Source organism: Rattus norvegicus, chromosome 19 (assembly GCF_036323735.1).
Source record: "Rattus norvegicus strain BN/NHsdMcwi chromosome 19, GRCr8, whole genome shotgun sequence".
NCBI classification, from domain to species: Eukaryota; Metazoa; Chordata; class Mammalia; order Rodentia; family Muridae; genus Rattus; species Rattus norvegicus.
Genome location: NC_086037.1, coordinates 54,483,277 through 54,500,267, shown reverse-complemented (window position 1 = coordinate 54,500,267; position 16,991 = coordinate 54,483,277). Strand labels below are relative to the sequence as shown.

General features: G+C 42.9%; 1 protein-coding gene across 2 annotated transcripts in view; it reads right to left on the bottom strand.

Moving 5' to 3' along the window:
- Pkd1l3 (polycystin 1 like 3, transient receptor potential channel interacting) overlaps positions 1–5,739 on the bottom strand; it is a 65,068-nt gene extending 59,329 nt beyond the window's left edge. For both annotated transcript variants that reach the window (XM_039098288.2, XM_039098289.2), the window contains exons 1-2: positions 4,704–5,739; positions 3,039–3,149 (exon numbers count right to left, since the gene is read on the bottom strand). In XM_039098288.2, the coding sequence (XP_038954216.1) occupies positions 3,039–3,149; positions 4,704–5,028 (436 nt within the window). In that variant the 5' untranslated portion in view covers positions 5,029–5,739. The remainder of the gene's footprint in view (positions 1–3,038; positions 3,150–4,703) is intronic.
- Positions 5,740–16,991: the final 11,252 nt, after the last annotated feature.

The following is a 16,991-nucleotide window of genomic DNA, read 5'->3' as shown; positions in this document are numbered from 1 at the left end:
AAAAGGTACCACTTGTTAGACTCTCCTCAGCAGTGGCTGGACTTTGGAGTGATGCACTTGATACCCAAGGTCCCCCTTGGACACAAGGGTTGGGTGGACTGTATTCGTAGAGTCCAAAGCCAAGAATTCTTGAGTTTCCAAACACTCAACACTCATTCAAAACTCATGTCCATATCATCCATAGGCTACATTAACTAAGTGTTGCTTTTTTTTTTCTGGGCAGTGGTGGTGCACGCCTTTAATCCCAGCACTGGGGAGGCAGAGGCATCCAGGCCTACACAGAGAAACCCTGTCTCTGCTTTTGTCACACGGAGCAGACTCTGGTAAACAGTCTTCTGCAGTGACCACAGGTGACTCACAATGGTAATATAGCTGGGGAACATTAGGGAGGCCGTTTGTGCTGAGGAAACAATGGCTGCTGACTTGGGAGAGTTTCAGCCTTATTGCCCTGGCCTCATTAACAGTGGCCAGCTGCAACATAAATATGGAAGTGAACATCCCAAGGCACTGGGAAGAGTGAGAACTGGAGGCTTGAAGCCAGGCTTTACTTCACTGAGACACATTTACTACTCTTCTTTGAGGAAGGTGGTTATGGCGGTTTGAATATGCTTGGCCCATGGAAAGTGGCACTATTAGGAAGTGTGGCCTTGTTGGAAAAGGTGTGGTCTTGTTGAAGAAAGTGTGTCACTGTGGAGGTGGGCCTTGAGGGCTCCTAATGCTCAAGCTCCACCCAGTGCAGAAGAGGTAGCATTCTCCTGGCTGCTTGTGGAAGCTAGTCTCCTCCTGGTTACTTTTGTGTCATAATGTAAAATGCTTGGTTTCTGCAGCACCATATCTGCCTAGATGCTGCCATGCTTCCTACAATGATGATAATGAACTGAATCTCTGAACCTATAAGCCAGCCCCAATTAAATGGTGTCCTTTGTAAAAGTTGCCTTGGTCGTGATGTCTTTTCACGGCAGTGGTACCCTAACTAAGACAGTAGTCTTTCTATTTGGGACAGAGCGATGGTGCAACAAATTCTGCTTTTGTTAGCCACAGCGACTTCTTATGCTACTGTTCTTATGCTACTAAGAACGCATTGGTAAGTTTGAGAAACATGCTGAAGTGGCTGGGCTTGTTGGCACACACCTTTAATCCCAGCACTCTTAGAGTAGAGACAGGAAGATCTTCCTGAGTTTGAGACCAGCCCACTCTAAAGAGTTAGTTCCATGACAGGTAGAGCTATAAAGCAGGATGAAATGTCTGTCTAGATTGTCTGCCATATTGCAAGGACTTCATGAATCCACTGGGCCATTCTTTCGGCTGTGGCAGCCATCTTCCAGCAACTCACCAAAATGACGAACACAAAGGAAGGAGGAGAGGCACTCGGTCTATGCTCTCTAGGCCTTTAGGAAACATGGAGTCGTTCCTTTGGCCACACACATGAGAACCTACAAGAAGGGTGATGTTGTAGACATCAAGTGAATGGGCACAGTTCAGAAAGGAATGCCCCTTAAGTGTTACCAAAACCGGAAGAGTCTACAATGTCACCCAGTGTGCCATGGGCATCATTGCAAACAAGCAAGTTGGGGTTGGGGATTTAGCTCAGTGGTAGAGCGCTTGCCTAGCAAGCGCAAGGCCCTGGGTTCGGTCCCCAACTCCGAAAAAAAAGAAAAAGAAAAAAAAAAAAACAAGCAAGTTAAGGGCAAGATTCTGGCCAAGAGGATCAATGTGCGGACTGAGCACATCTCTTGAAGAGCAGAGACGGCTCCCTGAAGTGGGTGAAGGAGAAGGATCAGAAGAAAAAGGAAGCCAAAGGGAAGGGCACCTGGGTTCAGCTGAAGCGCCAGCCTGTGCCACACAGAGAAGCGCACTTTGTGAGGACTAACGGGAAGGAGCCTGAGCTGCTGGGGCCCACTCCATACAGATTCACGGCCTAATGGACAAAAGGGAAATAAAGGACCCAACTGGAAAAGGAAAAAAAAAAAGAATCCACTGGGCCAAGGCTAAATGCTTTACAAAGGCAGATGCCACTGCCAGGGGTAGTTAAAAATGGCAGGTATGTGGAGAGTTAGCTTGGTGGGTGTGTACACCTTAAAAGAGGACCTGAGATTGAGTCCCAGCACTCATGTCAAGAGCTCACATCTACCTATAACTCCAGCTTCAGTGGGACTCCAATGCCTCTGGCCTCTATGGGAACCTGAATTCATGTATTCTTGTGCACATATATAGAAATGACAGTCATGCCAACACACACACACACACAGAGACACACACACACACAAACATACACACAGAGACACAGACACACATACATACACACATACACACACACAGACACAGACACACAAACACAAACATACACACAGAGACGCAGACAGACAAACATACACACACACACACACACACACACACACACACACACACACACACACACACACGGACTGACCATCCTGATCTTCCAGATGCAGGGAAGCATACTTCTTAGAGCTCATGGCCTCTGGTCTTCTCGTTTTCCTATGCCACGGTCTCATTTCTTTTCCCATTTTGCCTCTACAGCCCAGTGCTGATCAGACAAGGAGGGAGCATCGGGACAGCAGAAGCTACGAACTCAGTTTCTCCTTCACTTCAACCAGGTCGACCATGGGAGTTCATCTAGTAGCTAGTGTTGTGGGTTGAAGACATCACTCACTCCAAGGGGCAGTTTCTTGGGCTGTCCAGTGTCATCAGACAAGAAACTGCAGGCTGGAGGGATGACCCGGAGGCAAAAGACGCCTGCCACTAAGCCTGATGGCCAGAACCCACATGGTAGGAGAGAACCGGCTCCCACAAGTTGACTTCTTACCTCCATAGGTGTCCTGTGACACATGTGCCAACCCCCCATTCCCCCCAATTCCCACAGGCACACCGAGCAAGTTAAAAAAAGATAGCTAAAAATAGAAATTCTTATATCTGCCCTACGGTGATTACAGACTATTTAAAGTAAATCCTCTCGCGTGCATTCCTTATGCAGAATCAGTTTTTGGAACTAAAGTCCATGCAGTTCAGTTACTCACCAGCCTGGCAGATGAAATGATGCTTCTTTAAGCACTGGTCCCATCTCGGGAAGAAAGCGTTAGAGCGCTTGACCACGGAAGTGCACTCGTCTGGCTTTTTGGCAGCGGCTCCTGGAGGGGCACCAGACTCAGTTAAATCTCATTCTTCAGAGTCAGACGAGGGAGGTGGCTCAGTGGGCAAAGCACTTGCTGGGCAAGTGTGAGGACCCGAGTTCAAATCCCCGGAGCTCTACCATGTAGAGCGAGGCATGGTATCCCATTTCTGTAATCCCAGTGCTCTTAGGTGAGATGGGAGGTGGAGGAAGGAGAATCCCAGAGGCCCGTGGGACCTGGGGTATGCTGAGGCCGACAACAATAGAGACCTTGCCCCAAACAAGGTGGGAGGTGAGGAGATACACCTGAGTTTGATACCCGGCCTCCACACACGCACTGTGGCACTGATGTGCACGTATATACTCAGTACAAAAGCCCAGTTTGTCGGCTTCCAGCAAATGAGAACTTATAATCGCCTTCCCTGCGTATTATAGATTACTCTTCAATATTCGGATATTTAAAATCATAGCTCTTAACATTAATTACTTAGACATTAATGGAGAAATGATGATATGATAATTTCTTTGATTTATTTATTTGCTAAAACTGCAGATTATGGTACCCAATTTTGTAAGAAAGACAATAAATGGGTAATTTCTCTCCTGGCTTCTGTTTAGGAAATCTGGAGGCAAAAGTAACAAAGAAAGTCACAGTAAAAGTTTTTTTTTTTCCTCTTTAGAATCTTATATAACACCAGCTGTTTGTATACCTGGAAAGCCAACACTCAGAGGCTGAGACAGGGGGATTGAGAGTTTGAGACTAGTCTAGGCTGAATACCAAATTTCAGAACACCTTGCATTATATAAAGCAAAACTGTCTCACATACAAAACAAAACTGAACAAAAATCCCAACTACTCCAATGAAATAAAGCGAAATAACACCACACAGGAAGACTGTTGACTGTTACACACATGAAGTAAGTTTTAGAAAGGCTCCGACGAAAAGCCCATTGCCCCGGGTCAGAGGTGGCTCACACCTTTAATCCCAGCACTCGGGAGGCACAGGCAGGCAGATCTCTGTGAGTTCAAGACCTGGAACATGGTCTACAAAGCACGTTCTAGGAAACCCCGTTTCGGGGGTGGAGGTGGGGGTGGGGGTGGAGGGGTTGGGGTGGTGAGTGCATTGCTGTTGCTATGGAGACAAATGTTGGCTGAGGCACAAAGGTGGAAAGCCTACAGAGAGAGAGAGAGAGAGAGAGAGAGAGAGAGAGAGAGAGAGAGAGAGAGAGAGAGAGAGGATGCTCAGGCTAACGCTTTTCCTGATTATAAAAGCAGAAAGGGGGCTGGAGAGATGGCTCAGCGGTTAAGAGCACTGGCTGCTCTTCCAGAGTTCAATTCCCAGAAACCACATGGAGGCTCACAGCCATCTGTAATGAATCTGATGCCCTCTTCTGGCAGGCAGGTGTACATGCAGATAAAGCACTCATACATAAAATAAATAAATCTCAAAAGGGTTAAAAGACAAAAAACAATACCTTAAAATGTAATTTGAAAAAAAAAAAAAAGCAGAGAGCCCAAAGATAACTTTCTTTCACCCTAGAACAAGGCACAAGGAAGTTTTTACCCCAACACTCAACACCAGAGCCCTACCTGTCTGGGTTATCCCTGGCTGCTTTCTTGGCAGCTTTAGGTTTATCCCAACCCACCACACTGTTTCCTTTTGGGGAGAGTTCTGTAGGAAGTCCTGTAGCTTTGGGTTCCAAGTGTTGGCTAGGTGTCCTCTCTGGGCGTGGCAGTACATCTCTGCTTCGTGGAAGCTGCAGTAAAGTCTGTTAAGCTGATAGCAGCTGTTTTTCCCATGCTGCTCAGGGATGCTGGGTTCACGTCCCAGAAGGACACCCAAAACGACACTGATTCTAAGGTACAGCCAGAGCCAGGACGGTCTCTGCAAGAGCATTTTCTCTCTGCGCAGAGAGAGATGTACGGAGGGTCAGCAGCTGCCTGGGCTTTTAAACAGGACCCAGTGAGCTTGTCAGAATCGTTCCTATTGTTCTTTTGTGGGTTGGGAACAACCTGCCAAGGTTTTGTTTTGTTTGGAGAGCCCAGATGGATCTCTCACCGGCTGCAAATAAACAGCAAAGAGGTTTTACAATGTCTCCATTCGTGTCTACACGCCCAGATATAGTTTTAGCAAATAATCATCTGTTAGGAAGCCAAGTCGACCTGCAATCAGGGAGAGGTTGGTGGATATCTAAGCCAGTGTTACTAGACTTGCTAAGCTTAGCTGTATAAGCACTCTCGCATTGAGGTATGTGTCCAGAAAAACTGATACGTTTTCTTTTCTTTTCTTTTCTTTTTTTTTTTTTGGAGCTGGGGACCGAACCCAGTGCCTTGTGCTTGCTAGGCAAGCGCTCTACCACTGAGCTAAATTCTCAACCCCAAAACTGATACTTTTTATGAGAAAGAAAACTATTCTGTTGTTGTTTTCAAGACAGGGTCTCACTATGTATCCCTAGATGTCCTGGAACTTACTATGTAGACCAGGCTGGACTCGAACTCACAGAGATCCACTTGCCTCAGCCTCCTGAGTGTTAGTATAAGCATGAATCACTGTGCCCAGGTTAAAAAAAGCTATTCTCATTGAGTCCTGTAATTGATTTAAAAATTAAAAAATTATGTACTTTTATTTTATGTATATGGCTGTTTTGTCTGTATGTCTGTATGTCTACCACATGCATGCCTGGTAGCTTCAAGGCCAGAAGAAGACTGGATCCAGCATATAGGTGCTGGGAATTGGTCCTGGGTCCTCTGCAAGAACAAGTGCTATTAACCACTGAGCCATCTCTCCAGACCCCTATGATAGAGCTTTTCAAATACATATTATCTTTGTCAGCCAAGTATAATCAAAAGATTATATCCAGGATGTGTAAGGAACTCAAAAAAGTTATCAGGAGGGCTAGAGAGATGGCTCAGTGTTTTGAGCACTGACTGTTCTTCCAGAGGTCCTGAGTTCAATTCCCAGCAACCACAAGACAGTGACAGTGTGCTTATATTAAATAAATAAATAAATAAATAAATAAATAAGTTATCACGAGAGTAAGTAATGCAAATGACCCGAGCCAACACTTCTCAGACAGCTAATGGATAAATATGGGGGATGCTAAACACCCTTTCTTAGATAGGGGTTGACTGAGTTGCCACAGAAATAAAGAGAATAAACTGGCCTTCCATGGGAGTCCTTTGTTCTTTTCTCAGCACAGTGAAGAGTGATGGTCTCTCCACGGGAATAGGGACCATGTACATGTGGACTCAGGACCTTGGGGTTTTATAGAACTTTGGGGACAGAAGAGCCCAGTCCATCTGAAGGTTGTTTCCCCCATGATTAGGAAGTGGTAGCTCCTGGCGTGTTTGTGTGGGTCTCCTGATCAGGAGCTTCCATAGCGCCAATCCACTTTCCTGCCCAGAGTCTCTCAGTCCAGCTGGTGCTTCTAAGTCATTAACCCTTCATCCTTAGCCAGCAGGAAAATACAACCCAAGGCTACACGGTGATTTCATTTCATGTCACTCAGAATTGGGGCAAGTTACCCTTGTACATTGTCGGTGGGGGTGTAAACACGTGTAACCTGTGCCAAACGAGGTCCCTAAAAAACAGACTGCAAGGAACTGCTATATGACTCAGCCGTGCGAATACAAGCTGTATACCCACAGGGAATGAAGTTGGTATTCAGAAGAGAGCGTGCTCTTAGTGATCTCAGCATTGTTAACACAAGCAGGCTACAGCAGCGTCTCAGGTGCCTGTCAACAGGGGACGGATGACTAGATAAAAGAGAAAGAGAGAGAGAGAGAGAGAGAGAGAGAGAGAGAGAGAGAGAGAGAGAGAGAGAGTTATCAGGGTTTATTTGGCCAGAGAGAAACTGCCAGAAAATGGATGGAACTGAAGTTTTCTTGTTAAGCAAAAATAAGTCAGATACAGACAAAGAATTATCACATTATCACATGGTTTCTCCCATCTGTAGAGGCTAGAACTTAAAGATAATCTGGAACCAGTAGAGAAACACTGTAGAAAGTTCAGGGGAACTAGGGAGAGGGAGAAAGAGAGGGTAAAATAGCTTATTCAAGAGTATGAACCCGACAGAAATAGGATACATTCGTATACGGAAACACTACAGGGAAGCTCTTTAATAGAACATTAATGAGTATTGTTATAGTACACATTATGTAAAGACATATATACGTAATACACGTTATGTAAGAACATGCACATTATAATAACACTGTGTGAAGAGCATTGTCAAGAGCACTAGCTAATATGATGCCTGTCATCTCAGAATTACCCTTGATAATGCTTTCATGACAGAGCAGTTGAAACCCACCCGTGCAGCAGGAACCCCTCTCCCAGCAGGATTCTACTGTATAAGAATATAAAGACTATTGCTGGTAAATCTCTAGGCTTGTGTGTCCCCCATATTTGCTCACACTGGGACTGGTTCAGATAGCTGTATTCTGTTTCTTATGTGCACAAAACCAAAACGGCACATGAACCGTGTCTTGAAGCTCCTAGCCAGTCATAAAAGCCAGGTAAACAGACAATGGAGAAATGAACTCGACTAATACAAACAATGCCAGAAACCAACAAGGCTCAAGCTTGGCTGAACCTAACAGCAGATCCGCATGGTTCTGGCCTCTGACCGCACAGCCTCCTTTGACTGTGGCATGCACGGTACTTCACGCCATTGCAAAGCTTCCGTTCGCGAACCTGCTTTTGGTCATTGTTTAGAGAGCTTGCCACTGGTCTTCCCCTGTTGCGTGCCCTTCACTGATCTGTGCAGCTGGCTCTCTTCTGTTGTGTCATAAATGCACGCAGATGTAGTACTGAAAACGCTTGGCAGCTTTCAGGGCAAAGGCGGTCATCTGTGCAGCCCAAATAGTGCCTATTTTTCTCCACCTGTGTTTGGTGAGTGCATTGTGGGGACTGAATTCAGGGCCCTGAGCATGAACGCTACCACTGAGCTACATCCTCATCTCGTAATGCCTTTATGTGTTTTGAAAACCATTGCAGACACAGACATCAACGTTGAAAAATCTCTAAAGAACAGAACGTGAGGACACATCCCCTTAGTTTTAGAATAATCCTGTATTCCACTGAAGGGCATAGCATGGTCCATACTTTGCAAGGGTCTAGTTAGGGAAGAAATGGAATAATTGTTAATAACAAGAGAAAAAGTGTCACCATAGAGCGACAGCTTGAGAAGAAGAAGCTTCAGATGAGTAATGTATTTGAGCTGAACCAGGAGTGACAGGTTATCTCGTTTACAAAAACAAACTCAGCACAATGCCAACACTAACCAGAGAGACCCTACTAACCAGAAGGGCGTGGCTGGAATACAATCCCTAGAGCAGGTGACTGCCAGCCGAGATGACTAGACCCAGCAATGTCATCTGCTCATTCTAACAGAGCCGTAAAGACCTTGCAGGACAAGTGCACTTAAATGATTCACAACCACAGAACCAGCACTGTAGAAGGTAATGAAAGGGATTCCAGAAACATCTGTGACTACTTAAAAAAAAGAGACAAAACCTCATAGAAGGAGGGGATGGGAGAGGGGGTATAGGAAAGGGGATAAGATTTGAAATGTAAATACATAAAATATCCAAGAAAAATAATTTTTTCTTTTTTTCTTTTTTCCTCCAGAGCTGAGGACCGAACCCAGGGCCAAGCGCTTAGCAAGCGCTCTACCACTGAGCTAAATCCCCAACCCATAATTTTTTTCTTTTTTCCCCCTTTTATTGGATATTTTTTTATTTACATTTCAAATGTTATTCCCTTTCCTGGTTTCCCGGACATAAGCCCCCTATCCCATGCCTCTCCCCTTCTTCTGTAAGGGTGTTCCCCTCTCCATCCACCCCCCACTCCCCACCTGACATTCCCCTATACTGGGGGGGTTCAACCTTGGTAGGACCAAGGTCTTCTCCTTCCACTGGTGCCTAACAAGGCCATCCTCTGCTACATATGCAGCTGAAGTCATGGGGTCAGTCCATGTGTAGTCTTTGAGTAGTGGTTTTTAGTCCCTGGGAGCTCTGGTTGGTTGGCATTGTTGTTCTTATGGGGTTGCAAACCCCTTCAGCTCTTTCAATCCTTTCTCTAATTCCTCCAACATGTGTCCCATTCTCAGTTCAATGGTTTGCTGTTACATTCGCCTCGGTATTTGACATGTTCTGACTGTGTCTCTCAGGAAACATCTATATCCAGTTCCTGTCAGCATGCACTTCTTAGCTTCATCAATCATATCTAGTTTTGGTGGCTGTATATATATGAGCCACATGTGGGGCAGGTTATGAATGGCTGTTCCTTCAGTCTCTGCTCCAAACTTTGCCTCCATATCCCCTCCTATGAATATTTCTGTTCACCCTTTTAAGAAGTAGCGAAGCATCTGCACTTTGGTCATCCTTCTTCTTGAGCTTCATGTGGTCTGTGGATTGCATCTTGGGTAATTCGAGCTTTTGGGCTAATATCCACTTATCAGTGAGTGTATACCAAGTGTGTTTTTCTGTGATTGGGTTACCTCACTCAGGATGAGATTTTTCTAGTTCATTCCATTTGCTTATGAATTTCATGAAGTCATTGTTTTTGATAGCTGAGTAGTATTCCATTGTGTAGCTGGACCACATTTTTTGAATCCGTTCCTCTGTTGAAGGACATCTGGGTTCTTTCCAGCTTCAGGCTATTATAAATAAGGCTGCTATGAACATAGTGGAGCACGTGTCTTTGTTGTATGTTGGAGCATCTTTTGGGTATATGCCCAGGAGAGGTAGAGCTGGTTCCTCAGGTAGTACCATGTTCAATTTTCTGAGGAACCTCCAGACTAATTTCCAGAATGGTTGTACTAGTCTGCTATCCCACCAACAATGGAGGAGTGTTCCTCTTTCTCCACATCCTCACCAACATCTGCTATCACCTGAGTTTTTGATCTTAGCCATTCTGACTGCTGTGAGGTGGAATCTCAGGGTTGTTTTGATTCACATTTCCCTGATGACTAAGGATGTTGAACATTTTTTAGGTGCTTCTCAGCCAAGAATGTTTTGTTTAGCTCTGTACTCCATTTTTAATAGGGTTATTTGACTCTCTGAAGTCTAATTTCTTGAGTTCTTTGTATATTTTGGATATTAGCCCTCTATCAGATGTAGGACTGGTAAAGATCTTTTCCCAATCTGTTGGTTGCCATTTTGTCCTAATGACGGTGTCCTTTGTCTTACAGAAGCTTTGCAGTTTTATGAAGCCCCATTTGTTGATTCTTGATCTTAAAGCATAAGCCCTGGGTGTTTTGTTCAGGAAATTTTCTCCAGTGCCCATGTGTTCGAGACTCTTCCCTACTTTTTTTCCTATTAGTTTGAGTGTATCTGGTTTGATGTGGAGGTCCTTGATCCATTTGCACTTAAGTTTTGTACAAGGTGATAAGAATGGATCGATTTGCATTCTTCTACATGCTGATCTCCAGTTGAACCAGCACCATTTATTGAAAATGCTATCTTTCTTCCATTTGATGGTTTTAGCTCCTTTGTCAAAGATCAAGTGACCATAGCTGTATGGGTTCATTTCTGGGTCTTCAATTCTATTCCACTGATCTACCTGCCTGTCTCTGTACCAATACCATACAGTTTTTTTTTTTTTTGTCACTATTGCTCTGTAATACTGCTTGAGGTCAGGGATGATGTTTCCCCTAGAAGTTCTTTTATTGTTAAGGATAGTTTTCACTATCCTGGGTTTTTTGCTATTCCAAATGAATTTGCAAATTGCTCTTTCTAACTCTATGAAGAATTGAGTTGGGATTTTGATGGGGATTGTATTGAATCTGTAGATTGCTTTTGGCAAAACGGCCATTTTTACTATATTAATCCCGCCAATCCACGAGCATGGGAAGTCTTTCCATCTTCTGAGATCTTCTTCAATTTCTCTCTTCAGAGACTTGAGGTTCTTGTCATACAGATCTTTCAGGTGCTTGGTTAGAGCCACACCAAGGTATTTTATGTTATTTGGGACTACTGTGAAGAGTGTCATTCCCTAATTTCTTTTTCAGCCTGTTTATCCTTTGAGTAGAGGAAGGCTACTGATTTGTTCGAGTTAATTTTATATCCAGCCACTTTGCTGAAGTTGTTTATCAGGTTTAGTAGTTCTCTGGTGGAACTTTTGGAGTCACGTAAGTATACTATCATATCATCTGCAAATAGTGATGTTTTGACCACTTCCTTTCCAATTTGTATCTCTTTGACCTCCTTTTGTTGTCTGATTGCTCTGGCTAGGACTTCAAGTAGTATATTTAATAAGTAGGGAGAGAGTGGGCAGCCTTGTCTAGTCCCTGATTTTAGTGGGATTGCTTCAAGTTTCTCTCCATTTAGTTTGATGTTAGCTACTGGTTTGCTGTGTATTGTTTATACTATGTTTAGGTATGGGCCTTGAATTCCTGATCTTTCCAGAACTTTTATCATAAAGGGGTGTTGAATTTTGTCAAATGCTTTCTCAGCATCTAATGAAATGATTATGTTTTTTTTTCCTTTGAGTTTGTTTATATAGTGGATTATATTGATGGATTTCTGTATATTGAACCATCCTGCATCCCTGGCATGAAGCCTACTTGATCATGATGATCATTTTGACGTGTTCTTGGATTCGGTTTGCAAGAATTTAATTGAGTATTTTTGCGTCAATATTCATAAGGGAAATTGGTCTGAAGTTCTCTTTCTTGTTGGGTCTTTGCGTGGTTTAGGTATAAGAGTAATTGTGGCTTCATAGAAGGAATTAGGTAGTGCTCTGTCTGTTTCTATTTTGTGGAATAGTTTGGACAGTATTGGTATGAGGTCTTCTATGAAGGTCTGATAGAATTCTGCACTAAGTCCATCTGGTCCTAGGCTCTTTTTGGTTGGGAGACTTTTAATAACTGTTTCTATTTCTTTAGGAGTTATGGGGTTGTTTAGATGGTTTATCTGATCCTGGTTTAACTTTGGTACCTGGTATTTGTCTAGAAAATTGTCCATTTCCTCCAGATTTTCCAGTTTTGTTGAATATAGGCTTTTGTAGTAGGATCTGATGATTTTTTTTAATTTCCTCAGATTCTGTTGTTATGTATCCCTTTTCATTTCTGATTTTGTTAATTTGGACACACTCTCTGTGATCTCTGGTTAGTCTGGCTAAGGGTTTGTCTATCTTGTTGATTTTCTCAAAGAACCAACCCCTGGTTTTCTTGAGTCTTTGTTCAATCCTTTTTTGTTTCTACTTGGTTGATTTCAGCCCCGAGTTTGATTATTTCCTGCCTTCTACTCCTCTTGGGTGTATTTGTTTCTTCTTGTTCTAGATCTTTTAGGCGTGCTGTCAAGCTGCTAATGTATGCTCTCACCTTCTTCTTTTTGAAGGCACTCAGGGCTATGAATTTTCTTCATAGCACCGCTTTCATTCTATTTCATAAGTTTGGGTATGTTGTCCCTTCATTTTCATTAAATTCTAAAACGTCTTTAATTTCTTTCTTTTTTCCTTGACCAAGTTATCATTGAGTAGAACGTTGTTCAACTTCCATGTATATGTGGGCTTTCTGTTGTTTTTGTTGTTATTGAAGACCAGCCTTAGTCTGTGGTAATCGGATAGGATGCATGGGATCATTTTTATCTTCTTGTATCTGTCGAGGCCTGTTTTGTGACCGATTATATGGTTAATTTTGGAGAAGGTACCACGAGGAGCTGAGAAGAAGGTATATTCTTTTGTTTTAGGATGAAATGTTCTCTAAATATCTGTTAAGTCCATTTGGTTCATAACTTCTGTTAGTTTCTCTATGTCTCTGTTTAATTTCTCTTTCCATGATCTGTCCATTGATGAGAGTGGAGTGCTGAAATCTACTACTATTATTGTGTGGGCTGAATGTGTGATTTGAACTTAGTAAGGTTTCTTTTATGAATGTACGTGCCCTTGCATTTGGAGCATAGATATTTAGGATTGAGAGTTCATCTTGGTGGGTTTTTCCTTTGATAAATATGAAGTGTCCTTCCTTATCTTTTTTTTCTTTTTTTTTCAGAGCTGGGGACCGAACCCAGGGCCTTGAGCTCGCTAGGCAAGCGCTCTACCGCTGAGCTAAATCCCCAAACCCCTTCCTTATCTTTTTTAATAACTTTTGGTTGAAAGTCGATTTCATTCTATATTAGAATGGCTACTCCAGCTTGTTTCTTTGGGCCATTTGCTTGGAAACTTGTTTTCCAGCCTTTTACTCTGAGGTAGTGTCTGTCTTTGTCTCTGAGGTGTGTTTCCTGTATGCAACAAAAAGCCTGGTCCTCTTTCCATACCCAGTCTGTTAGTCCTAGTCTTTTTATTGAGGAATTTAGTACATTGATGTTAAGAGATATTAAGGAATAGTGATTGTTGCCTCCTGTTATTTTTGTTGTTAGAGGTGGAATTATGTTTGTGTGTCTCTCTTCTTTTTTTTTTTTTTTTTTTTTTGCAAGGAGATTACTTTCTACTTTTTCTAGGATGTAGTTTTCCTCCTTGTGTTGGAGTTTTCTGACTATTATTCTTTGTAGGGCTGTATTTGTAGAAAGATATTATGTAAATTTGGTTTCGTTATGGAATGTCTTGGTTTCTCCATCTATGTTAATTGAGAGTTTTGCTGGATATAGTAGCCTGAGCTGGCATTTGTGTTCTCTTAGGGTCTGTATGACATCTGTCTAGGATCTTCTGGCTTCCATAGTCTCTGGTGAGAAGTCTGGTGCGATTCTGATAGGTCTGCCTTTATATGTTACTTGACCTTTTCCCCTTACTGCTTTTAATATTCTTTCTTTGTTTTGTGCTTTGGTGTTTAGACTATTATATGACAGGAAGAATTTCTTTTTTGGTCCAATCTATTTGGAGTTCTGTAGACTTCTTGTATGTTTATGGGCATCTCTTTCTTTAGGTTAGGGAAGTTTTCTTGCTGAAGATATTTACTGGCTCTTTAAGTTGGGAGTCTTCACTCTCTTCTATACCTATTATCCTTAGGTTTGATATTCTCATTGTGTCCTGGATTTCATGGATTTTTTGGGCTAGGAGCTTTTTGTGTTTTACATTATCTTTGACTGATGTGTTGATGTTTTCTATTGTATCTTCTGCCCCTGAGATTCTCCCCTCTATCTCTTGTATTCTGTTGGTGATGCTTGCATCTATGACTCCTGATCTCTTCTCTAGGTTTTCTATCTCCAGGGTTGTCTCCCTCTGTGCTTTCTTTATTGTTTCTATTTCAATTTTTAAATCCTGAATGGTTTTGTTCAATTTTGGTTTGTGTTTTCCTGTAATTCTTTTTTTTTTTAAAAAGATTTATTTAATTTATGTGAGTACACTGTAGCTGTCTTCAGACACAACAGAAGAGGTCATCAGATCTCATTACAGATGGTTGTGAGCCACCATGTGGTTGCTGGGAATTGAACTCACGACCTCTGGAAGAGCAGTCAGTGCTCTTAACTGCTGAGCCATCTCTCCAGCCCACTGTAATTCTTTAAGGTATTTTTGTGTTTCTTCTTTAAGGGCTTCTACTTGTTTACCTGTGTTGTCCTGTATTTCTTTAAGGGAGTTATTTATGTCCTTCTTAAAGTCCTCCATCATCATCATAAAATGTGATTTTAAATCTAAATATTGCTTTTTTTGGTGTGTTTGGTTATCCAGTATTTGCTTTGGTAGGAGAACTGCCAAGTAGTTTTGGTTTCTGTTGCTTAGGTTCCTGTTCTTGCCTCTCACCATCAGGTTGTCTCTGGTGTTAGCTTGTCTTGATGTCTTGTGACAGTGGCTTCACTCTCCTTTAGGGCTGTGTGTCAGCACTCCTGTAGACCTGTATTCTTTCAGCTAGATCCAGGAACAGAGAGTTCTTCTCTCAGGTATGTAGACCTCCTGGAGACCGGCTTTCAACTCTTGGCACAGGCAGAAACCCAAAGAGTCTTGCCCCTGACTGCTCCTAGGTCCCTGTGTACAGAGGGCACAGATAGTACTAGGTGACTTCCTCTTGGGTTAGGAATGTGGGCAGAAAGTCGTTGTCTCCTCTGAGTTCTCAGGATTGTCTGCATTTCTGAGGGTCTAGCTCTCTCCCCAACAGGATTTATGTGCAAGGAGCTGTGGGACTGGTTCAGTTCAATTTCGGGCACAGGCAGAAACCAGCAAGTTCCTGTCACTTACTGCTTCTATATTCCTGCAACCAGAGGCACTATGCAGTTTCCTCTTGGGCCAGGAATGTGAGCAGAAGTGGCAGTTTCTCCTGAGATCTCAGGAGTGTCTGCACTTCTGGGAGTTCAGCTCTCTCCCCCACCATAAAATTATTTTAAAAAGACCAAAAAAAAAAAAAAACCAAACAAGGCTGTCTACGACAAACTTATATCCCGCATATCAAGATGCTCAGCTCCTTCTCAAGCACCACGTCTGCCTAGATGCTGTGATGCTTCCTGTCAAAATGATAATGGACTAAACTTCTGAAACTGTAAGCCAAGCCCCAATTAGATGTTGTCCTTTATAACAGTTGCTGTGGTCATTGTTTCTCTTTGTAGCAATACAAACCATTACTAAGACACTGTGCAAACATAAACTGGCACCACCATTACATGTGAGAGCCTGATAACCTGAATCGGAACCCCAGAATGCGCAGTGGCAAGCACCTGCGATCTCAGCACTTCTACTGGGAGATGGGCGATACAGACAGAATTGTCTGTAAGCTCCTGTAACCAGAGAGGTCCTGCCTCACCAAAATAGAAAGAGAGAACTGACTCCTGAAGGTTGCCTCTGGTCTACATGTGTCTGCTATAGCAGGCTGCTGCCTGAACTTTCTCACACACAGAACACAAATTTAAAACAAACAAACATTCAATCACCAACCCAAACTCCTAGATATGTCACTTTTAGGTATAGTTCCTAAGGAATCCAAGTTAGCATATGACAGGGGTACCTGTACAACTACGTTTTTTGGAACACTATTCACAACACTGAACTTAAGGAATCAGTAGCAGATGAACAGATAAAGATAACATCATATCTATATTTATGGTATGGAACAATATTCAGCCATTAAAAAGAATGAAATGAGATAATTTACGAGAAAAAGTATGGGACTGGAGATCATGTTACCTGAAGCAAGCCAATCTCAGACAGCCAAATATACTTTTTTCTCATATGCAGAATAGAATATAGACCTTAAAAGGGTTTATTTTTATCATTTATGTACACACACACACACACACACACACACACACACCCTTGCATGTGGCTATGTGGAAACCAGTACAGTGCCCTGGAAGAAGTGATCCTGGAGTTACAGGTGGTAGCGAGCTACCTGATGTGGATGCTGGCAAAGGCACTTGAATCCCCTCCACGAACATCAGGTGGTAACTGCTGAGCTATCTTTCTAGCCTCCCGCAACCCGCCCCAAACTGTGACCTAAAGTGGGGGAGTATTATTTCAGAAAAGGAAGGGGACAAGTGGGAATGGGTACAAATAGGGTCAGAGTGGGTGCTTGAGAGAAGGCTCAACAGTTAAGAGCACTGACTCTTCTCTCTGAGGGTGAGGGTCCAACCATCTGTAACTCCAGTTCCAGGTGATTCGATGCCCCCTCCTGGCCTCTGTGGACACTTGGCACAGAGGCACTTGGGTGCTGAGGCAGGATTGTTTATTTTAGAGAAACCTGGGTTACACCATGGTTATCTTAAAAATAAAATTAAATCATATTTACTTATCAACACGGCAGAGCTTACTTTTTAAATCATCAAGTAAATTTTTGTGTGTTTATGGTTTATATTGTAATGGTATAAATGTGCTCAGTAAAACAGTATTTTTTTTTCCTTCTCCGGGTAGAGACAGGGTTTCTCTGTGTAGCCCTGACTCTCCTGAAACTCATTCTGTAGACCAGGCTAGCCCTAGCTGTTCTGGAACCCATT